The sequence below is a fragment of the Heliconius melpomene genome, chromosome 18 (genome assembly GCF_056956725.1).
Source record: "Heliconius melpomene rosina isolate 202511_hmr_F chromosome 18, ASM5695672v1, whole genome shotgun sequence".
In the NCBI taxonomy this organism is placed as follows: Eukaryota; Metazoa; Arthropoda; class Insecta; order Lepidoptera; family Nymphalidae; genus Heliconius; species Heliconius melpomene.
In genome coordinates, this window is record NC_140406.1 from 15,179,506 (window position 1) to 15,204,233 (window position 24,728).

The 24,728-nt window shown below is 31.1% G+C and overlaps 1 protein-coding gene across 8 annotated transcripts in view; it reads left to right on the plus strand.

The window, feature by feature from the left end:
- dati (zinc finger protein datilografo) overlaps nucleotides 1-24,728 on the plus strand; it is a 103,641-nt gene that overhangs the window by 27,873 nt on the left and 51,040 nt on the right. For 3 of the 8 annotated variants that reach the window (XM_085201437.1, XM_085201443.1, XM_085201436.1), the window contains exons 2-5: nucleotides 7,740-8,313; nucleotides 10,299-10,397; nucleotides 11,263-11,355; nucleotides 14,779-14,847. In XM_085201437.1, coding sequence (XP_085057563.1) covers nucleotides 7,798-8,313; nucleotides 10,299-10,397; nucleotides 11,263-11,355; nucleotides 14,779-14,847 — 777 coding nt within the window. In that variant the 5' untranslated portion in view covers nucleotides 7,740-7,797. The remainder of the gene's footprint in view (nucleotides 1-7,739; nucleotides 8,314-10,298; nucleotides 10,398-11,262; nucleotides 11,356-14,778; nucleotides 14,848-24,728) is intronic. The other 5 variants (XM_085201440.1, XM_085201441.1, XM_085201439.1 and 2 more) reach the window with 5 other exon arrangements.

The following is a 24,728-nucleotide window of genomic DNA, read 5'->3' on the forward strand; positions in this document are numbered from 1 at the left end:
TAACAATTGTTTTCAACTATCTAAGACTATTCTAATATGATTTCTAAATATATATTAAAAATACAATTAAATTTAGTTCTAACAAGAACGTTTGAATCATGAACGAAAATTTCCAATAAGATTTTTTTAATATCTTTAGTTCAACTATTGTTCACCAGATGTCACCGTGACAAGGTTTTTAATTCTCTTATCAATGATTATTTTATTTTAATAATGAATGTGTACATTATAAAGATAATGAGGTTTTATAATCTTTTGTATGTAAATTGCTGATATACATTTTAAACATGATTGTGAAATATTATATGGAATAATGTATTCAATTTTTTATATTTAGAAATCTTTAATTATTTTTAAATATGATATTTTTAATGTATTATTTTCTTAAGGCTGAAATAAAAATTAAGTAAGTTAAAGTATTTAAATGAAAATTATCGACGAAACATTTGAAGTCGTAGTGAACAGCATCTAATAGTGAATTCAATGGTAGTGGATTCATGTTCCACTCGGGGGAAATAATTACTTCCTCGTTCTAGTAATAAGACAAGGCAATGTCTCTCACCAACTGTATACCGTAAAGCTGAAAAAAAAACAAACACAATGGATTCACCAAAAGATTCTAAACAAAAAAATAGGCAATTAAATCTCTTTGATAAGTAGACGTAAAATGCTTAAGGTAATATTTTACGCCATTACTCGTGCTTTAGCTTAAGTTTGTAATATTATAAAATGTATAAACAAACATATACTCGGATTCTAATTTGTAAGTAATGCAAATAAAAAAATAAACAAATAAATTAATTTAAAAAAATGTATACATAAATCCCTACCTATTGCATGAAATAAAAAAAAAAAAAAAATCCACAATCCTGAAGGTTATATAGTAATTGATATAATGATATAAAATAAAAAAAAAACTAAAAATCACGCTTTTCTACACCAATTGATACAAGTGCTATAGAATATGCTTAGAACTATTAATTGTATGAGCCTAAACTCAAATAGTAACCTCTGAAGAGTCCCAACACTCTGGTCGTGGCTCAATCACCGCTGAGAAATAAAAATTATGCCTCAGAGCTTTTATATACAATAATTAATTAATTATTGAAAAATTAATAATTGATATATAAAATATTATTAATTTTAATTGTTTCTTTAAACAACATAAAAAATATTTTTTTTATGATTATTAAAAGAACAAAAAGAAAAGAAAAAACACTACATCTATTATTCACAACACAACTAATAGTCGGTAGTAAATTAAGTCGAACATAAATTACATACTAAATAATGCAGTGTTAACATCGTTTAAAAGGTTATAATCTTAAATAATTTGTTGGCGGGAAGCATAATTGTCACAAAAAACCTCACCCCACGTCGAAACGTGAATGGAATAAAAAAAAGTTGTATAAAAAAAAGCAACTAGGGCGGCACGAGCCAATTAAGTCCCTTTTTTTCTAAGTACACTTTTTTTTTCTTTTCCATTGGTCGAGCTAATGTTAGGGCGGTTTTTTCATGTCAGCTACTTTTTTCTAAGCAAATGTGTTAAGATTAACAATCGTGGGTTTTTTTCTTTTTTTTTTACAACGGCGGTGGGCTTTGACACGCAATATTTGGACAGGGTGCTTTTTTTACACTTTCCTTTTTTTATCTGTAAACGTTTTTGAATTGATACTTGGCTTCTGTTTAACGGTCGATTTGAGAGGGATGTTTTTTTTTGTTTTTCCGTTTCGTTTTTACTTTTGAATGAATTTTAATCATCTACTTTTGTAATATTACAAATGTTTTATTAAGACTATGTTTAATAATGTGTCGTATATTCGTTTTTCGATTTTTTTTGTGGGAAGAATATTTCTTTTTAAGCTCAACTTTTGAGAAGCCGTATGTCAGAGTAAATAAATATAATAAAATTACTGAGCTGCAATCTTTGCCCTTAAAAAGATAAAAAGAATAAATAAAATACAGTATAAATATTGGGAAAATACCGAATAAAAACCTACAGATTGATAAATAAATACAACCTTGAAACAATTTATATAAAAAATATGAATTTCCTGTACAATTTTATTTCTTGAGAAAGATATAAATAAAATAATTCGTATATCGATATATGTATTTTGTAGGTAAATTAAAAATTCCGTTTGCCGGATATCGATCCCGCGGCCCGCTCGACGTTCCCAGTGTACGAGTAGGTATCACTTGTCACGGAATTGTACCATCAATAATGTTTTACGTTGCCAGGTTGGGGGTTGGTGAGGAGATGGCTTTTGTTTTGAATTATATAGTAGACTAGTAGTAGCTTGTAACATTGTTTGGGTGGACTTTCAGGTGTAAGTGGAAAATCTTCTCTTAGGGCTCCCCAAAATTACCAAATTACCCAAAATATGTAGGTATACATAGGTACATGAGAAATCAAAATTTTCTAAGTTCAGGTAAAACTGAACAACTGAACTGAACTGGCAACGGTAAAATTTTATATTCATAGATTTTTTAAAATTATTTTTTTGGTAATTTCGGACACATAAATGGTTATCAGTAATTTTTTTTTTTTTCAAATTGCTTTGTAAGAAATATATAACAATTAATTACTATGATACAACATAACTTGATTTTTGAATTTTAATTTAAGATTAGAATAAGAAAGATTTGAACTAAGTACATTTCCTCTGCCTAGCTATGCGGGCTATACACCGTGCAGCTGTTTTTTATATACTTTAAATATATTAAAAAGCTGTATCCATACATTGATTTCTACAACCCCACTCGTTTCTTCCAAAAATGATTAAAAATAGGTCGCGGTGCGTGATCGCGCCGCCATTAGCTCTCTTACTAATAACTTTTTAGTTTCCCTTCTGTTTTAGTTTATTCTATTTTATTAATTTTATATAGATTGTTATGTAATGTTAATCTTTTGTTTTTGTTGTATTTTCTTCTATACTGAATATTTTTTTTTCCTAAAAGTATACTGAAGAGAACGTATCTACATATTATTTGTATCGAAAAATAAAAATAAGTATTTCAACTATTTTCTCTATATTTTTTTTTTAAATTTATTTTATGATTCACATATTCTAAAACACTACAAATTAAAAATATAACTATACCTACATCACATACAATTGTAAGTTACTAAGCATTGTATTTGATCATGTTACTTCAAAATGAATATTTTATTAAGTTAATTAATGATATTTTACTATAACTTCGGGAATAGATAAAAAATTACTTAATTTTAAACGGCGGGCAGACCAGTTACCAGAGCGAGGAAATGAACATATGAAATATTTTATTTCCTCGACTGAGAACCGAACCACAATCTATCGTGATTACAGTCGCACGCTTATGACACTGTGCCACAACTGGCCTCAATAATAATATTTACAAAAATTACGTAAACCACCACACTACCAACATAACAACAACAAACAAAACAAAACAATTATACACATTATCTTAATCTAAGATAAGTTCTCACGTTGGCAAAAACTTCAAATTTCATTGCAACAAGCATCTTTTATCTTTTATCTGTTCTCAGGGAGACAATGACGTTTCAGACAATACCGGAAATAACCGGTTTGCGGAAGAACAGAAAAAAAAACAAAAAGCTCTCCTCTAAAGATATTTGATATCATTTGCATAAGGGTCAAATGACTGCATTATTTATTCCGGAACTGATTCAATGAAAGGAGGAAGCTTAAATGTTACTTTTTCTATTGTTTTTTGTGAGCTTTTCGATGAATGATACGCGAACTTGAAAGTTTAAATGAATGGATATTTTTGTATGGGAATATTTGATGTAGTGATACGATTACTGTGTTAAACGGAAGTTGATATTGAATTACGTCTCTTTATTTTGTGACTCGAGTGGGTTCGATTCTTGTTCTCGTTACAAGACAAAGTGTGGCGTTGAGTTCCACTACTCAATACATGTTGTATTGAAAACTGGGATGAAAATGAGGAACGGAGTGTTTTGCGCACTATGTAGGTACTCTCTGCCTATCGTTCTATATAGGATAGTAGTACTGTGAGGCTTAAACTTGTAAGTATTTTATTTAAATTACTGAGGTTCGTTCATTCGTTCGTTCGTTACATAGATAAAGGTACGAAATCCTTCTTACGCGAATTCGCCTCGCACTTGGTTGCTTTTTTAGTGAATAGTGAATCTAGTGACTTATTGATATTTCCTCCACTACCATATCAATTTCATACCGATACTATTTAATAAATTAAAAAAATATAATAAAATAATAAATTATTTTAATTAAAATTAGTAATAAAATTAAGTTAAATAAATTATACAGAGTTTTATTACACTATGTAATCAGCAATCGATATCTAGCTTGAACAAATCTTAAATGTTAGTAGTTTACCTACTTTAACGTATTTATGGGTTACAAAGGTCACAATCAGTGTGTCATGTTTAAAAACTGATACAATTGCGAAGTCTGAGAAAAACATATTTCTCAGGTTCGTGAAGGAAAATAATATTTTGTAGGTACTATAAGTATAGTTTTATCTATTGGGATGCAGTGCCTGGATGAGAACGCGATGATTGTGGGTTCGATCCCCATGGGGGTATGATTATTTTCGTTTCCTGCCTCTAGAGTTAGGTTACCTAATCTCTCATTAGGTTTTATCTAAAAAAAAACTAAAAAAACTTTATACGCTTTCTCAAAAAGTAAACATACATTTTGATTACCCCAATAGAGAGTTGAACTTGTAACCATCAGCGGACACAAGCCCACATTTAGGTACAGCTACCCCCCAAAGCTATAACGAAGGAGGCCGAACTTTATGTGACCGGATATTACTTTACTTCGCCCGTCTGTCCGTGTTTTATTTCTTAATATCATAAACTAATAACAGATGGTCAGCTACATGAGGGGTTAGATCGAAATGTATTTTTTTATATTAATAATTATTATTGACGTTTCTTTTTAATACTTAGCTAAGACAACGACTTTATGGTAAATTTTAGATTGCAGTGGATAAGTACTTACTTTTTATTAGAATTATGAAAAAATAAATTAAATTAATATTATAGACTTTATCACTCGCCTGGTGCAACAATGATGCAATTGCATTTTTTTTTTCATAAACTTTGATCGCGTCTCCTGCAATATTTAAAAAAAGCTTTAATACATACATCATTGTTGTCACCAAATGAACATATAATATTATGTTTTATTATTTTTTAGCTCCACGTTGTATCATACGTACAGGAAAAGCAGAGGGAACTTGGGAACATAGTTAAGACACTCCACTCGAATTTTTTTTTATTATTTATTTTAATTTTTTTTTGTTTTTTAAGCCATAATTATTATCTTTTTTTTCTGTTGTTTAAGTAAATACCTACATATAAAAAACTTACTATAGGTTCTTATAGAAGTTGCAACGGTTTGCGTCAAAGAAAGGGTTGTTTCATTTATCTAAAAGGGTTGTGATTTAGATAAGAACCACTGCTTTTCATTATTTTCATTACTTCAGGTTCTTATCGAAATTCTTGGTTCTCATATTAGTTAAATATTTGGATTGATAAAAATTAGTCAATTTTATATTTGTTATTTAGCTTTAATATTACTATTTTATACATGTTTTTTAAAGGCATTTAGAAGGTTTTATTAGTATTTATACAAGAGAATATATTATTTTCGATAGCAGTGCTATGTGCACTGAAAAAACAAGTTTCAGGTATTTAAGTAAAAATTGATTTGCAAATAATATTTCGAAAACGTTAAATCATTTACTGTAACATATTTATCTTATATCTATAAAAGAACATTAAATTATTTTTTGTTAATTTAATTCATACTCAAACCTCTAATCTTAGATTAAAACCCTTAAGCTTCGATACAAACCCTACAATTAAGCTTAAACTAAAAAAACATTAAAAGAAAAAAATATATTACCTGAGTAAAAATCGATAATAATTATTTATCTTGTTTCTCTGCTAACTATTATTATTTAAAAAAAAAACCAAAAAATATATCCACGGTAATAATCGGTAATGATCATTTCCGCCTTATATATTACTTGTATAGTATAAGTATATTCGTCTCGTCTACTAGAACAATCGTGTTTACGGACCGTAAAAAAAAACATTCCCATACATTACGGCCACGCCTGTCATTATGTATGTATTAATGTTATCATTTGTACATCACTGGCGGCTGGCCGTGACTCCGCCTGCGTCATTAAAAATCATTATAAATGAATACATTTGTATAGAATTACAATAGTATGAGATTCATTTTTCATTTTCATTCTTTTTTCTTTTTTTCATTTTTCACAAAAAAACAAGAGACACAATGTTTGACTGTAAGCGCGACGGTTGTGGATACATTTTCCACTTAGTGGAATAAATTATTTTCGCTTACTCAGTCGGTTTCGGTTTCGGTTATAAGACAAAGCACGTTGTTGAGTTCCGCCACTAAACAAACATGTCTCAAAATTTGGCGTTAAAATGTTTTTGATTAATTCGTTTGCTTAAAAAGAAGGGTCATTAAAACAATTATCCAATTATATAAATACTTTATTAAAACTTCATATAAAATAACAACTTTATACTATATTTAATTTCTTTTCTTTTTACAATTTGTATTAAATAAATAAATATCCCATAGATAATTGAATAAAATAAAATAATTCTATATTCAGTTAATATAAAATCGCTATTTATAATAAAACTAATCTGATATCTTAGTACTATCGTAGAGGTTTTCGTAGCGAGCTACGCCATCTGTCGTGGGGTAGCGATGAGAAAAGTTTGTGCATGAGAAATTTTCTTTGACGACTTACACCTAGAGCGTAAAAAGAATACTTCAGTCAGTCGTAAAAAAAAATTTCAGTCAGTTGCATAAAATAGTTGTTCTTATGATATTAGAGTACAGTGTAGTGGTAGTACCTAGTGCTACTGACTATTTTTATATAAATCATGTTATACAATAAACATTTATAAATGTTACTCGATCTGTAAAGCTTAAAGTCCAACAAGCGGTAGGTGTAATCTTAAAAACTTTCCAAGTTTAGGTAAAAATGAAATAAAAACTCAGCAATTAGAGGCCGTTGGCCAAATCCCATGCTAAGCTCCGCCTGAACATGAAAAAAATTCAATAGTAAAGTAGGCGGCACGGAAAGAAATAATAAAAACTCCGAACAAAACGACGCTATACAAAACCCCTCGGAGAGAGCGAGACAGAGCAATAAGAAAAAAATCAGAAAGAACCCATTCTTTTCTATTTCCTCCCTCACTAATAGCGGCTTAGAAAAAATTGCGATATCCGTCCTTGTCTAACGCGGGTGGCGCGAGGGTGCGGGCGCCGGGCGGCGGCGAGCGAGAGGGCGCCCTCGCTGATAGTTGCGGTCCGAGCGAGGTCCGAGCGGGCACGGCGGCGTCTTTTCCTTGACCGGACACATTTTTCCGCGGAAAAATCGCGGGGCGCGTGCGCCTGTCGCGGGGCGCGAGCGGGCGCGCGCGGGCGCGACGCCGGAGGGGATGTTCTTGGCGGCGTCTAAGGCGGCGGGGGCGGCGCCGCGTCTTGCTAGTTGGAGCGGCGTCTTCGGCCGACGCGCGCGTCCGCCCCGCCCCGCAAGAAAGCGTCGCGGCGCTCAAGTTTTCCACCAAGAAGTTAGTCGTCGCCCGCCCGCGCCTCGAGGAGGTCCGCTTCCGCTTTCCCGACCCTCGCGACACCGTAAACACGCGGCCTGACTCGCGAGCACTGACCGCCAGCTCTTTACAGGTCCGCGCGGCGACCGTCGCATGAATTCCTTGTGACGATACGCCCGAAGCTGGAATTAATGTTGAAGTACTTCAATGAGAACATATCCCTAGCGCTCCAGGAGAGGTACAGGGACCTCCATGAGTATCGGAAGACGGAAGTAGAGGACTCACCGCGGGAGGCAAAAGTACCAAAAATAGCGGAGGAAGGCGAGGCGGTCGGCGGCGAGGGCGCATTCGAACCGGGCGCCGCGCCGCCGTACCCGCGACTCCTGGAGCCGCCCAAGGAGGAGGAGAACTTCGTGGCCAGCTGGCTGCACAACTCCTTCAAGATGACTGCGGCAGAGGGCAACGAGGCAGCTGCTGGAGGCAGTGCCTTGGACCTTCGCGCTGCACCTCTGTCTTTACACATACCGACCTTGCAAACGGAAGCTCAGAGGTTCAAGATGCAGGACTTTTGGAACAGAAGCCGTCCTGAGTCCCCCCTGCAGGAGCAGGTCGAGAATACCCAGCCAGGACCGGCGCCCCCAACTCCTCAGCCACCCGCCACTCCTGACCACAAGATGTTGGCAGAAAAACTGGTCAATGAAATCCAGGTTAGTTGCATTTTTTTAATAAATTTAGGAAGTGTTATTCAATTAGAAATATTAGGCTTGAATATAGTTACAGTTTGAAAAAATATATATTATAATTTTTCTTATTTTATTAACGGTAATAAATGTTACAAGAAAAACAGTGAAATATATTGAAATAAAAGCATTTTTTTAGGAGATGAATCATAAAAATCATAAAATATGAGTCAGATCGTCTTACGCGGCCCGCCGGCAACCTTACAAGTTGAAACGCAAAAATGTTTAGGAAATCATTCAAATTAGGAAATATTAGACTTTTAAAAATATTTTTTTGGGAATTACAAAAAAAATCAAATTTTTAACGACTGCATTTAGGAAAGTTCCGTATACATAACTCTAATTTTCATTATACGAGTAGTTCGTCAAATCACTATCCGTTGCACTTTCCAAAACACACAAACTAATAAAAATTTAAATAAATATAGGAGAATAATTTAATAATATAACGCGTACGTGTATCTTCACCAAAACATATCGATAGACTGACCTCAGAGGTCTAAAAACTCGTTTCGAATTTGAATGATCGCTATTTCCTTAAAAAAAAGACAAGACGCACCAGCAACATGTTGTGAAGCTTTTGTTAAGAAAGGGTTAAGGGCCGTCATACATATTATTAAATCGTTTTTGTCCTTCTGTCGCATCCGGCCCCACAAAGGATATGTAAAATTTACTGATTACATTAATCAGTGATAATTTTATTAACCCGATATCATTGTTTAATATTTCTATAAAATCACCACCTTTTTTGTACTAAAATAATATACGTTTGCTTTTTGACAGTTGGCTAATATTTGTTTGATATGTACATTTTTGACGAAGGTAGCAATCTATACAGCCTAAATAAAAAATAATAATGCTAGAACATTAAAAGTTTCAAATTATAATTTGAAAAATTTCAAATTGTCATTTATTACAAAACGGAAGTTAAATGCAAAGCTGTGCATAGCATGTATTTTAAAATTAAAATTTGTGAACTGAAACAAAAATTACTTTTTAAATTAGTTTCATATTCGTTCAAGGTAAGCATTTGTCGGGTTCCCACGGCTCGGATTAGGGGCTCATTGTAATTTTATTTTTTCAAATTTTTTTAAGTCGCTTTGTTTCACGAAAGGGGTGATGACAGTTATTTGTTGCTGCGAATCTGTTCCAATTTTTTTGTTTTAGCATTGTTTGCTTAGGAACCGGTTCTCGATATTCGTATTTCGCATTCATAATAGTTTTTATAGTAAATTAAGATTTAACGGTTCGACGCGGACCAGTTGAACTTTTGCGGTTAGTTTTTTTGGAACAACGGTTAATTAAAATTTGCTTTATTCGTATTTTTACGCTCCTCGTGTGTCAGTTGGAGTGTTTGCTAACAAAATATAAGTGTTATTTATGAAGTGCTCTGTGATATATTTGAGATTTAATTCTGTGATTTAGAATATTATTAGCATGATTTTTAATGCGTACGTTCTCATACCTTTATAAAAATAATCAATAGAAAAATTGTGGTAATAGGAAGATTTTGTTACCATGATGTTAGTGGATTCAATTCTTACCCGATGTAATGCTTAAATTTTTAATATTTTCGTTTCTCCCATGTACTTATGAAAACTTATGGTTAAGTTGAGCTAATACTTTCTAGTTCTAAAAATGGAAGTACTCTTTACCTTTCATGATATGGAAAACGTGAAAAATCACAATTTTCTAAATCCTCTATCTGATAGACAAAAGTGTTATATTAAATACAGCTGTCTCTCACTTCGCAATATTTTAAAATTTGGGCGGAAAATATTGAACAGGGTTCTCTCTGCCTACTCTTTCATACGGGAAAAGCGTGAAACTGCAAAAAATGTCTGAAAAAATGAAAATAAATAATATGTCATTTATTGTTATTATTATTATTGCAAAATATAAATAAGATTAGTATATTTATTATAATAATATTTTTCCGTTTCCACCGGAAGCAGCAACAGCAGTCCCCGTCAGCGGACTCCACGATGAGCGAGAGGAGCCTCGTGCCATTCGCACTGGTAAATTTACTATCGTCAATCAATAAAGTTGATGTAAATAATATTTTTTATATCTTTATCTTGTTTGGATTTTTTTGCCTTTTTTTGAGTGAATTTTGAGCTTTTCTAGTATTTCAAAGTAGCAAGTGTATCTTTTTTGTGTTTGAAAGTGTTATTTACATGCTAAGATTTTTAAAGATTTTTAAAAGAAATTTAGTTATGTCAGTAGTTTACATCAGTGTAGTTTATCGTCCGTCGCCTATAGTTAAAGTTTTTTTATTTTTTGTGTGAGTCGATTTTATGCTTTTTTTTCGTATTTAAAGTAGTTTTGCGATTTTCTTTCTTTTTTTTATTAGGATAGTAAATAAATTGAATTAAAATTTTATAATTTTTGGATGGTGAACTCTAGCTCTCTATTAAAATATATTCAAGAGACGCCGATTCAAATCTCGCTACATTACATTTTTTATTACAATATTTTAAAAAAACTGAATTTGGATTTACATTTTGATATTTATTTGTGAAGTTATGTTTTCTTCATACAATATATAAACGCATGGGCATGCATGTGCATTGTGCATGTTGTCATGTTAGACGTTGTTTACGTCAAAATATAATAACAATTGTATCGATATTCATTGTGATGCCTAACGGATACGGCTTAGACTAAATAGAATCATATTACAAACAAAAACATTTTAATTATTTTATTTTGAATTTGTACTAAATATTTTTCAATTATTTTGACAAAACTTGAATTAAGTTGAAGTTACAAGTAATATTTATTTTATTACGTAAATTGGTATTGCTATTTTAATATTATAAATGTACCTAAAAATATAAAGAGAAGTTTCTCACATTTTATTACTATTTACAGATATTTATACAGATATAATAATAATAAAACTTATTGCTACAGCCACAGCAATCGCCGTCCGGGGAAGCCCCGCTGGGCGACCGCAACGTGCTGCCCTTCGCATTGGTAAATTTCCTGAATAGCCTCAATATTGATGTAATTATTTATCTTCTTTTCTTATCTCCACTACTGCGCTTGGAAATTCATTCGAAAATTTTGCGGAATTAAAAAAAATATCTTTGACTCTTATTTATATTCTTAATACGATGAATATATGATAAAAAATAATTAGAAAAAAAAACTAAAAGAAACACGTACGAGTATATCATACTAGCTATTATTTCCGGCTTCGCCTGAAAAAGAAGTTTACAACACGTGACATCCTATATACTTGAGATTACTAGGACTGCAGTTTACACCGAAATGATTACTTATTAAGATATAGCCTAGGTCCTTCCCTCATAAATGGACTATATCAAAAAAATATTAAATTGGAATAACTATTTCATGAGATAAGTGCCTTCAACATACTCTACAGCTATAGAAATAATATTATAAAAACAGCGCTTTTTTGTGATAAAAGGTTAAAAACCCAATAAAACTTTTTGATAGAAAATTCCTTCACGTCAATTTAACAATTGAATTTAATGAAAAGAGCCCACATGTCACTACTTAAACCGTAGAATAAAAGTTGTCGATCGTCTATTAGGATTTTTATCTTAAACTAACCTTCGATCGTGGCTTTGTTCGACTTATCAAAGTTTTAATAAAATATTTTCTTTTTTATTCGAGAAGAGAAAAACTAATTTTTAATATTTCATTATTCACTTTAAAAAAGATATTGAGATATTGTGTGTTTTGCGGCGGAATCCAACGCTACGGTTTTTCTTTCTAAAGCGAAAAAAAGAACTTTCTACCCTCCTATGTTTAGAATATATTGTGAATTTAAAAAAAATCATAATAATAATTTAAAATAATAAATAAACACACGTCATAAGAAAATATATGATGTAAAGCGTATAAGTTGGACGTCAGAGCTGTATATTAGTAATAATTAATTATTTTTTATAGATATCTTTAGAACTTGTCAAGTAATTATAATGCGCAATAATAACTTAAGATTTTTCCTGTAGGTAAGTTGTGATTTTTTTGTCGGCTTCGCGCTGTATTCCGCCTACCACAGGTTCCATTACCAGGTTAGGCAGAAGGAACGTAGTGTTAAGACACTGCTATCTAATGTCTGCCCAATTTTCAAGACATTGCCTGTTGAATGGCGAAATTCAACGCCGGTTTTTATCGTGTTACCAGACCGCAGAAATTAAAATATTTAATTTCCCTGGTGGAGATCTGAAATTAACGTAAAGTCAATATATTCAACACAGACATCATGTCATTTTAGGGAATAGAAAACCAACTGTCTGATAAACTATTATGGTTTCTATTTTTATTATTTTTTTGTCATTGCATAACAAGAAACGTAACTTAACGCCGCATCCCGTCACTAGACTTAATAAAATCATGAGAAAAATTGCGACATATTTCAATCCACGACTATCGTTTTATATGATGTATCAACTGCATATATGTATATTTTATAGTATACATTTATTATTTATTCAAACACTTATTAACCGGTTAATAAAAATCGCTTCTATAAGGTCATTTGTAATGATATTGCTAATCGCGTAAGAACATCGCTTAATAAAATTATAGACATCTAATTATTAAAATTTATTAAGAAAAATATAAGTATACTTTAGGTGAAGGTTCTAGATTCGATAAATATTAAAATATGGCGAGTTGAGTGGCGGAACTTAACGCCGCGTTTTATCTATTATTTTTAATCGTATCCTTATTTACTGAAAAAATATTATTAATAAAGTAAATACTTAAAGAAAGTCAAGGGCGACAACTAGTACTCATAAAAATACTTCTATAACATATAAAATTTACCTTCATAATATAGATTTTAGCTGGCGATTGACCTAAAACCGCGTAATTACGTGCCTTGTTACTTCTTTTAATAACTTTAATGTAGAGACTATTAGATATTAAATAAATTATTCGTACATATAATCGATTATTTATCATTTATATCTATATACAGTTCTACATATATATATGTTCATATGTATATAGCTATATCGATTTCAACCTTTCTATTTACAACTACATTGGCTCTGGTAGATAAAACGCGGCGCTAAATTCCGCCACTAAACACGCAATTTTTTGAACATTAGGGAATGAAGTATGTTAACATTAGCTTTCTTTTGTTTTATTTTTTCTCTTATTATAGTAGTATCTACTTACAAAGCGGGGGAATAAAAAAATCTTTATACTGAATACAAATAAGCAATTAGTAGTTAAAGTAAAACTAAAAAGAGGACGGTAAATCAATTATTTTTTTTTTATATTAAACATTATCAAAATAAGTGGCAGGTTATGTATGTTAATAAGTAATATTTATTATATTTTAGGTACACATTTCGAATGAATTTCCGCAAATTTTCTTTTGCTTTTTCAATAAGCTTTATCTTCACAGTGATTTAATAAATAATAGAATTGCTAAATAAATATATCACATAGGCTCATTTAGTGCAACAATGATTTAATTGGACTTTAAAAAAACACCTAATTTAGTTAAATTAGTATTAAAAAAATGTTTTTACTTTAGTTAAAGTAAAAACTACTTTTTTTAAAAAAATAATTCAATATGGAAATGTGGGTCATCGCGGATATACTAATAACAAATTTATATTGAGTCTCTTACCACGTTTCAAAACGCGCAAATATGTCATTGTTGCACCAATATGTACACCAAAGTCTAAACATCAACAACGATTGATGATAGTGGACGAGGTGATAGAGATGGAGACCTACCCCTCTGGCTACCCCTTTCAGGCATAGAGCGAGAAAAAAAGAAAAAAATATATATAGTTTCATACAAATGAATGTGAGGCTAACAAACACCTTACGTCTTAAACAGATTTTTATATAGATAAAGCTCATTGTACAATACTTTTCTGGCAAATTAAAAGCTCTAGTAGTTTGTCTTGGCGCTTACTTATACTATCTTTTTCTATTTTACTCTTCTTTCTAACACTATTTGTAACATTAGTTTGTATATTTGTCTATATTTTTATAATATTTGTCTTAGTGGAGTTTAAAAGTTTCAAAAATAATCCAGTTTTCGTAAGTATTATTATTATTAACTAGTCGATTTGTCATTTTGAAAGTTAACTCTAAATGTAATATCATATTAAATTTTAAATTCTTAAAAAAATATTTAATTTTGCTTGAGCCATTTACTGGAACATTAACATTTTCTATGATAAACAGAAATCGATTCTTATTTATAAATAAAAATAATAAAGCTTACGTAAAGTATCCTTCAAAGACCCCTACCATGGTTATAATACTCATAAGAATTTCATTATGCAATTTATTCATCTCAAAGCTTCTTGTGTCGTATTCGCTATAACAGTACGAAAAAGAAAATAGTGATTCGTCACTACGTTCTGCTATGTTGTTCAGAATATAATGTTTATACTAATTTCTTGTTTTTTCCTCTTAATTTAGCAACAAGCGAGGTCCGGTCAGAGCATAAGTGAGCGGACGCTAGAAGAATGCTGGTCGACACTACAGCGAGTGAGTTGGCACCTGTTTCAATGCGTATTGTTATCTTCCAAAAGTAGGGGACGTGCGGCGGCAGCTCTGATATTGACGTGTTCAATGAAATTTATTTCTAGAGTTTCTTTGAGAATATATTTTCTTATTATAAGAGTAAATTATAAGATATTTGATTCAATCAGGAATTGAATTCGCTACTACTGTACTTCAACGTCCGTCATTCAGAGCAGCTAAAACACAGCCTCTAATCGTATGGGGGTATTGGTTTTAACCAATCACTCTTTAGTGTTAAGAATTTTAAATATTTCACTTTTTGATTTCATAAATACGTACAAAAATTAAAACAATTTATAAATTTATATTAAAAATAAACAAAAACATAAAAATAATAAGATTTTTATCTCTATACGATAGATACCTATCAAATCAAAAGGTGAAAAAAAAAGTTTATTTTTCGCAGCAACTATAAAATATCTAGCAATATCAATCTTGAATACATTAAAACACCTCGCATAGAATCGGTCAAGATAACAAAAGGCAATGGGCACGATAAAGTGCCTCGGGGTGTGCTAACAATTTATTTGTATCGAGATTTCACTCTTTTTCCTTTTTTTGCGCCATCTGCTCCAAAGGTGGTGTCCAGGAAGTAAGTGCACTTACACAGCATATGTATTATACTGAATTATTGCCGTGAAAATAAAATTGAACCAAACTGTTGCAAAACGAATATTTTGAGAGTTTACACTTTAGTTTTTTTCTTTGGTTAGCTTCACGCTGTATCCCGCTTATAGCCGGGGGTAATTGGAACCTAGTATTAAGATACTCCTTGCTCCTCGTTTCACCCAATTTTCGAGACGTTACTTGTTGAGTGACGGAAATCAACGACGCGCTTTGTCTTGTTACCAGAGTTCTTTCAAGTGGGAATCAAACTCACAACCATTGCGCTTACAATTAGATTTGTATTCTATAAACTTTTTAGTATAAATTACTTATCAATTGTACCTGAAAAGTGGAGAGCGGTGTGTTTTACAACTAGGTTCCCTCTTCCTACTCTTTTACACGTGGGGTCTATTTTTTATTTTTTCATTTACACGCTGTATATGAAATTAAAAGAAAAAATAATAGACCCTCCCATCAGCTACATTTCAACCACAACACCACATATCACATCCCACAAACACTCCACAAAGGAAGCAGATACTAAAATAAATAAGTTTTTCGTTGTTCACAAAAACAAACGCCTAAAATCTAAATAACAACCTATCGTGCTGTAAACAGGTGAAAAAGTAACGTCATGCATGCATTGTAGATACTGATACTGCTGGCGGAAACCGTCCGGTGTACGACAGTTCTTTTAGACGTAAATGTGAGACATTTGGAATTAAGAACATACGTGTGTCGTGGTTGTGTTACGTGAAGGTTGCTGGTTCCGTTCTTGTTTGGGGAAATGGCTTTTTGTTATAAATATCCATAGGTGAAGGTCGTGCCTTCTTTTCTTAAATATAAGAAAAACTTATTAGTACCTACTTGATTACATTTTCGATAGATATGTTAACATAAAGTAGATAAAATCATAGGATTAAAATTAATAAGAAGCACTTGCTACAATCTTTCTAATAATAATAAATTATTAAACAAAACACAGCTTCACGCTTTTCCTCTGATACCAGAATAGACAAAAGGAACCTAGTGTTAAAACACTCCGTTCCCTGCTTTCCACCCGAATTCTCGACATTGTGTGTTCAATTACGGAACTCAACACCGCGCTATACCTACTACAGCTACAAAATAAAAATAAAAATAAAATATATCATGCAAAAATATTCAAACAAACGACAAACAGCTCCATTCAGTTTTTGTTTCCAACAAAGAAAGTAGTGTGTCGAAAAAATCCACATTTGCATGTCGATCGGATGAATTTATTGTTATTGCTTCAAGATTTATTAGGGCGGTGTACCGAAAAAATCTTATGAAAATCACCGCGTATACGATTTGAAATTCAAATTTTCAATTGTTTTTGCCTTTAAATTGAGACAATTTTGATATCCGTCGCAAGCGACGTGTGTTTAGCCTTTTTACTTGTATTGTTTGGGAAAAGAAAAGAAAGATATTTAAGATTTTTATTATGTACAAGTGAATATAGGTATGTATGTATTTCATCAACCCATTTACGACTTTTTCCGCAAAGTAGGGTAATCAGACATAACCTTGTGCCAAGACACCTCAAGACGTTTGCGCATAAATTTGACTGCATGTTAAATGGCAGAGCTCAACGCCGCTTCTTGTCCTGCTACAAAGACAATTATATTAATAGTTTTAATTAAGAAGTACATTAGCTTAATTTATTTTCAATAGTTATTGTACGAAACGATTCACTGAAAACACTTTGAAATTTTACCAGTTGTAAATATGAACTTTCATACTTTAAAAAAAAAATTAAGTAAGCTCATAAATGTTAACATTTATATAAAATTGTAAATCAGCCTTAAACTTTTCTAACTAAACAAATTAAAGAAAATTCGAAAAAATAAAACTATAACTTCATATATTTCTTTATTCAATGAAAAAAAGTGACCAATTCACTACTCACCATCCAATACTATTAACTTATTAACTTCATACACCTCTTATACATACATACATACATACATACATACATACGTACATACATACATGTACATACAAACATTCCTACCACGCAGTATATTATCTCCGATACATTTTTCGAAATGCAATAGTAAATCAATTGACTTTACTTTTTTGAGCGGCATCTCTCTTATAAATATTGTTTTAAAAATGTTTTTAATGATGTATGAGATGAAAGCGTTCGTTTCGAATTGTCTTTTTATGTCACTGGGAATATATTGTTGTGCGATTGTTTTTGCTTACTTTTTTTGCTTCACGCTGTATCCCGCGTATAGCAGGATAGAAAGAGTTGTGTTAAGACATGAGATATTGATGACGAGAAAATAAAACTAATTCATTCCACACAACGGGAATTGAACCTACAACCGCGTTTACAGCTAGAAGCAGTCCCTGCGCTACGACTTATTATAATAAAAAATAAAATAGTCGAATCTTGTTAAAGAAAGGAGCGGTTGTGAAAATCTTTCGAAAGCTATTAACTTTAAGAGCGGGTCGTCATTATAGCACTTTTTCTCATCGCGGACGATTTTTCCACCCTTGGACACTTTTCATAATTACCACCCCCGCTTCTTACAAGATGTCATAGTCGAAGTCGCTTAAGAATACAATTATATTTAACCCTTTGCTTTTTTAAAATGAAAAATTTTCAAGATGCGCAAAGAATTTAATATAGCTTCACGCTGCATCACGCATAAGTAGGAATGGCAGGAAGAACATAGTGTTAAGTCACTCCGGTCCCCACTTTAAGATGTTCGGTAAAAATGTAACAAAATGTATACTACATTAAATTACAATATAGCTTTATAAGATTATAAATATAAATATTTACTCCGGGAATTAAATCCGCAACCTTCGCATCCATTGCCATTTATAAATCTCTCACAAATTTGCATTACCTTGCCAAATAATAGAATCAAGAATATTAAAAAAAATATCTACTAAAAACTAAAATATAGAGCAATTCAACTTTTTTACATAAAAAAAGAACTTTAACGCAATAACAGTATTACATAGAACCGTGTTATCTTATTTTTTTCCAACGTCATAACTCACGCCGTGGAGGAAGGTTTTTTGGTGAAACTTGAAAATTTATTTTGCAATTAGCGGTGAAACACTCTTAACTTGTCGAGACATTATTAGAAAACTTTCTTATGGCTCGTAAAAATTCGCTTTTTTCATACACCTGCTCTTTACTTAATTTTATTTGCACTTAAAATATTAATTATTTTATATTATGTATTCAAGAAAATATATAGAGATATATAGCTATGGCCTAAAACATTTAAAATGAAAATTAGCGAAACATAACTGTAGACGATTTGATGATTCAGCTTCTACTTTTAGGGATATATTTATATTGAAAATAATAATGTGTGGCGTTAAGCTCCGCTACCCAGCAGTCTCCAGCACAAAGAAGGTTGATTGCTTTCTTGGTCCTCTTAAAAGCTACTAATATAGCGGAATATATATTTTATTTTTTGCTTTTTCATATAAAACTTTAGAAATTTATAAAACTCGTTAACTTCTAAACAGGCGATAATGTAACCATTTAAAATGACACAAACATTACTAATTGTTAGAAAAATGTCCCTCGAGATGAATTCAATGAAAATTCGAAAAAATTAGATTTAAATGACGCGCGATCCAATTTTGATACTTGCTCTCATATTTTTATTTATTCATGATTTATTTGTATATTTTTTGTGGTAATATAATTCTTATAAAAGATATCATATATTTACTGCTTAAAATGTTAAGTTTTTATTGTTAGTTTTTAACGATGGTTGTGAATTTATTCTCCGTTTAATAAAATAAAATAAATTCAGGTCTGTCGCTCTTTAACACGGAAGGTGAACGGATTTTTTTAACACCATGTGTTGTTTTTTTTATAAATGAAAGCCTTGCTAATGATCCATTATCTAACTTCGCAAGACAGTACCGATAAATATTTTTTGTATGGGAGGATTACAGCGTAAAGTTAATAAAAGTAAAAAAAAACATTAGTTGAACATGAGTGTCATTAACACATTAAGTCTTGAAAAGACTAGAAAATGTTTGTACGTGCAAAATAAATATTTCATCATGTCGAGTCTTTGCAATCATTGCGTAAAACAAACGGTCGTATTAAGTTAGAAGCTGTTTAATATTTATTTTTGTCTTTTTTTTTAAATTTAGATTTTTGAATAAAATTTATTATTACTGCTTTATATGTAAGGAAAGAGAAAATCTATTTCTTTATCTAATTTGCTCCTGGAGAGAGAGTGAAAAAGCACAAAAAAGACATAAATTACCAGTATCAAAACACTTAGCATCTCACAACAGCACTAATGGTCCGTGCGCTTAAAAAAGACGACGAGAAATAAAAATTAGTTGAAATTAAAACAGGCTAACGAACGCCATTCTGTTTCTTGCCTTACCTAATTTCTTATATTTCCAAAAATGAGCATTTTCCTTCGCAAACGTGAATTTGCTTTAATTTCACCAGCGCGTCAGCCCCTGTTACTTAATATTACTTTCCATATATTTTAATAGTTTTTTTTTTATAAGAAGATATAATTTTTTATTCACATTCACGCTTTATCACTTATTTGAGGGTTAGACAGAGAACCTTATGTCATATTAACTGAATTTGAGACATTACGTGCTGAGTGGCGAAACTTAACTCTGAATTTTCTAGTGCAAAAACGAAACTATTTATATTAACCCCCGAGTGGGAATCAAATCCAAAACTACGTCAAATACGGAGAACGATTTATATTTATATCATTTCATTGAAAAATATTTATGAGATCTCTAGCCCATAAAAAATATCCATATTCAAACCATTTAAAATATTTTTCTTATATTTATAATTCAATATTGCCAACATCGTGACATATTACATCCAAGTTCAACTTTGCTGTTGCTATAATAACAAGCTATTATTTACAACCTAATTTGAGACATTTACCGCTCCGTTGAACCCTAAGTAAGACCTAAGTGTAGCTTTTTATCGGCAACCATTGAAGATGTCGGTACGTTTAGATTGTTGTTAACTCATTTCATGGTTTCACGGTGCAGTTAATTACACTATATTTAAAAATAAAAATATATTTAAAAATAACAATATTTTTTAAAAATTTGACTCTAACTGTAAAGGCGACGTTTGTGGGTTTGATTTTCACTCGTGGGAATTACATGGATTTTCTTTTCTCGTTCTGGTGAAAAGGCATAGCGCCGAGCTCCGCCACCTCAACACCAAGACAAACAAAATAGTAAAATTTCTTTCTTTCTAATAGCTACTCTCTTTCTTTTTCTCTTTCTATCCTCGATAATAACCGGTATCTTATATAGTTATAAAAAATCTTGATAGAGCTTAAGTTCATCGAAGTTACTTCCTGTTGCTGCCACTAAAAATTATATAACATCTTATTAAGATTACTTCTTACTTTTATTTTTAAATGCATTTATCTAATCATGTAACAGATTAACAATCAGGAGTAACAAGTAACTAATTTGTATTTAAATGCTTTTCTTCCTATTTTGTTTGCTGTTCAGCGCAACCGTAACACAACGCTGTTCTTTGTAAAACCAGATCAGAGAAATACTGATGTAACTTCATTTGAAATTGAACCCATAACCTTCCAAGCTCTACTATTAATATCCAAAAGTAAATATATTATTATAAAATACATTATTTCTATTTTAACGAAGACCACCTAGAAGTAACCATAAGAAATGTCAAGAGTATCGCGAATAAGGAGTTATAAAAACGGTACGGAAAAAAACATCGGTGAGAGGGCGATGAAAAACTGCAATAGTGCCTTCTCGCTCGAGATATCGTAGTAGAGACGACTTGATACATTCCTTTTAATTTTAATATACTATTTTCGTGTTTTTAATACTTTGTTTTATAGTTATTTTATTAAATTTGTCAAATATTCCAATTTTCTTTATCTAGCTGTAATTATTAGTTAGAAACTGTGGGCTAGAAACTATTTAGAGTTCAGTCACTCCAGTTTCTTGTTCTTCTGGACATTACCTGTATTACCATGCACACAATACCATGCTTGCAGTTTTTTGTTTCTTTAAGTTGGATTCGAACCCAAACCCACCCACCTACCACGTCACGTCAATGGCTTGTTTATAAAATTGCTTAATTATGTACAATTGAAACGAAATAACAAAATTATAATAACAATTTAATTAAGCAATTCTTGCAGCAAAATTTTTTTAAATCTTTCTTTTTTCTATGAATTAGAATCTTTTCTTTTTTCTCTCCAAATGTCCATAATTTTTGACTCTACATTCTCTATCCAATAAACTTCACAATAAGCTTCACAACTTCACCAAAAGTGACATAACACTGATCAAGATCGTCCATCCTTGCGAGCCTCACCAAGGAACCAAGTATAATAAAAAAGTTACTACACATAAGTGCATTACGTACTAGCTATAGTACCGCACGCCTACAGGCGAACGGAGCTCCGCGGATTTTTTGCCTGACATTTGAAAAATACTATTTGACGATAACAGACATATTGTTTGTTTTGCTAGAATTGCTAGAATTTTTTTTTGTGGTTTTCTTGCATTTTTTTTTGTAGATTATTGTTTTTTTTTGTGGACTCTTGCAATTTTTTTGGATACTTTTTCTGTATAGTGAGTGTCTTGAAGTGTGAAATGTCTCTATGTAGAGCTCTATTGATATATCGATGCAGGTAAATAGTTATTTATAACATTGTGTTTATTTTTTTTATTGTTATCCTTAGACGTGTTTATTTATATAATGTATTATAGTTATTATTTTATTATATATAACTTTGTTATATTTTAGTTCAAACTATTATAGTTGAATTATATATTTTTGTTTTCATATAAAAAATTAAGTTACTTATATTTTAATTATAAAATAATCGAATTAATAGAAAACTTATGAAATCGTTAATTTATTTTTAAAATTACTTTTCTTATAATATTATCAAAAGCTATACAGTTAAGTTTAACACGCGGTTAGGGAAAGTAACCTAACAAACACGTATAAGTTCACCGCGTTAAATGCCATAACGTGACATTTACATTTTGTTCTAATTACAAATGCGTATAAATATAAATATAGTTCTAATATAAAAATATAATTATAATATATAGGCCTCTTGTGGCACAGCACAGTGTTTGACCGCAAACGGAACGGTTGAGAGTTTGATTCCCACTCAGGGGATGAATAATTTGCATTTCTTTACTCTGGTAACAAGTCAAAGAATGGCGATAAGATAATTGAAATGATGTCATAGCACTAGGTTTCTACTAATCTTCCTACCCTGCTTAAAGTAATGCAAGATAGAGGCTAAAAACACAATAAAACTATATAATATAAGAGTCTATAAAATAATAAATGATTTTTTTTATAATAATAAGTTCATTACTTAATTTTCTTTTTATTTTCTTTATGTCATAATTAATTATAAATAACGACCCAAAAATAAATTCACAAAAAATACTTAAATACTGTATTTAAAAGATTTTTTATGAATTTCTTTTTCAGTTATGGCTTCTCATTAAGCTATGACAAATATTTGATATTAAAAAATATATATGTAGAATGCGAGTAACACTTACAAAAATAACAATATATTATTATGATTATAATTTTATAGTAAGTTTTAAATTGTAATGACTTTCTTTATAATAGATCGTTAGTGCTTCACGCCTTTCCCGTATAATAGATAGACGAAACCCAGTGTTAACACGGCATACGAATAATCAAAAGGCAAGGCAAAAATTTTCGAAACATTTTGTAATAATTGGTTGAACTCCACGCCGCGGTTTATTTACCAGAGCGAGTAAATGACAATAATTAAATAGAATTCTTCCAAGCGGGAATCGAACCGGCGCTGTCCTATTGCGCCAACACGGTCCTATTCAATCATAGTTATACTAATATGAAACTTGTTTACTTTTATCGTCTTCCTGCTGTAACAATACGTACAATAGTTTGAAATTTATCAATTTTATTATTTTTTTGTTAATTAAGCCGAGTGTTTTGCGGTCGATGTCTAACTCAAAAATTAGTTTTCCTGTTTTGATGCTGAATAAAGATGTATAAACATGTATTTTATTTATATTATTATAAATGTATATTATTTATTTTTAACATTTTTATAGTATTAAACACAATATTTTTTTCGAAAACGTTTAATAAAAATAAACGTAACGAGACTCGAACCTGCGCCTCTTGACAAGCCAAGACAACGCACTTGGACGGTTCACTAAGCTTTATGCCCAAACTGCGTCGAAATTCTTTTACGCTTGTTACGACTTATTTATATTATTTTTTTATCATAATAATTTAAATTCTATAATTTGTTTCTATAATAAATGAAATTTATCTTTTAGTCGACCATCTCAAACAAGTGGGTACCTATAAAGGAAGTAAAAATGTATTTAATAATTATTCAACAAAGGGAACCTAATGTTAAGACATTCCATTCACCATTTTCCACCCGATTTAAAGGAAATTACGTATTGAGTGACGGAACTGAACGCCGCAATAGATATGCTAAATATTTCCTATTATCCGAATAAATGCTATTTAAAATACTATATAAAAAACAACGTGCGCACCTAACGTAAGTGTAATATAATAATTTCATTATACTTTATTATACCTACTATATATTAAATATATACACATTACTTCATATTACGCAGTAGAGGCGTACTGGTTTTATCGAGATAATGGTAAAAAATTCTCAATGGGCACAATATTTAAAGTAGTGACTTATTTCGAGGTACTTTATGCTTTTCTATTTGATTCGGAAAATAAAAACGATAATTTTAAATAATATCTACAGATACGTGAATAAAATAATTACAATATTCCTCATGAAGACATTTCTCCGTTTTCCCCCAATTTCTTAAGCCATAGCGTGTTGATTGGCAAAGCTCAAAGCCGTGCTTTGTCTCGTTATCAGAGCAAAGAGATGATAATAATAAATATTTCGTTCCCCTGAGTGGGAATTGAACCCACAACCGTTACAGTTATACGTTTGGGCCTCATCCGTATCCGTATCCGGGCCATATAATTATAAATATATTTATCAGACCGTTCTGGCGCAGTGGCGTAGCGTTGGACTTTAAACGCAACGGTTATGTGTCCGATCCCGACTGGGGGCAATTATAATTTATATGTTTATTTTCCCACTCTATAATGATATAAGGAATGCTGCTTTTATATATTCCATAACAAAGTTCGGAAACGGTATAAAAATTAGCCA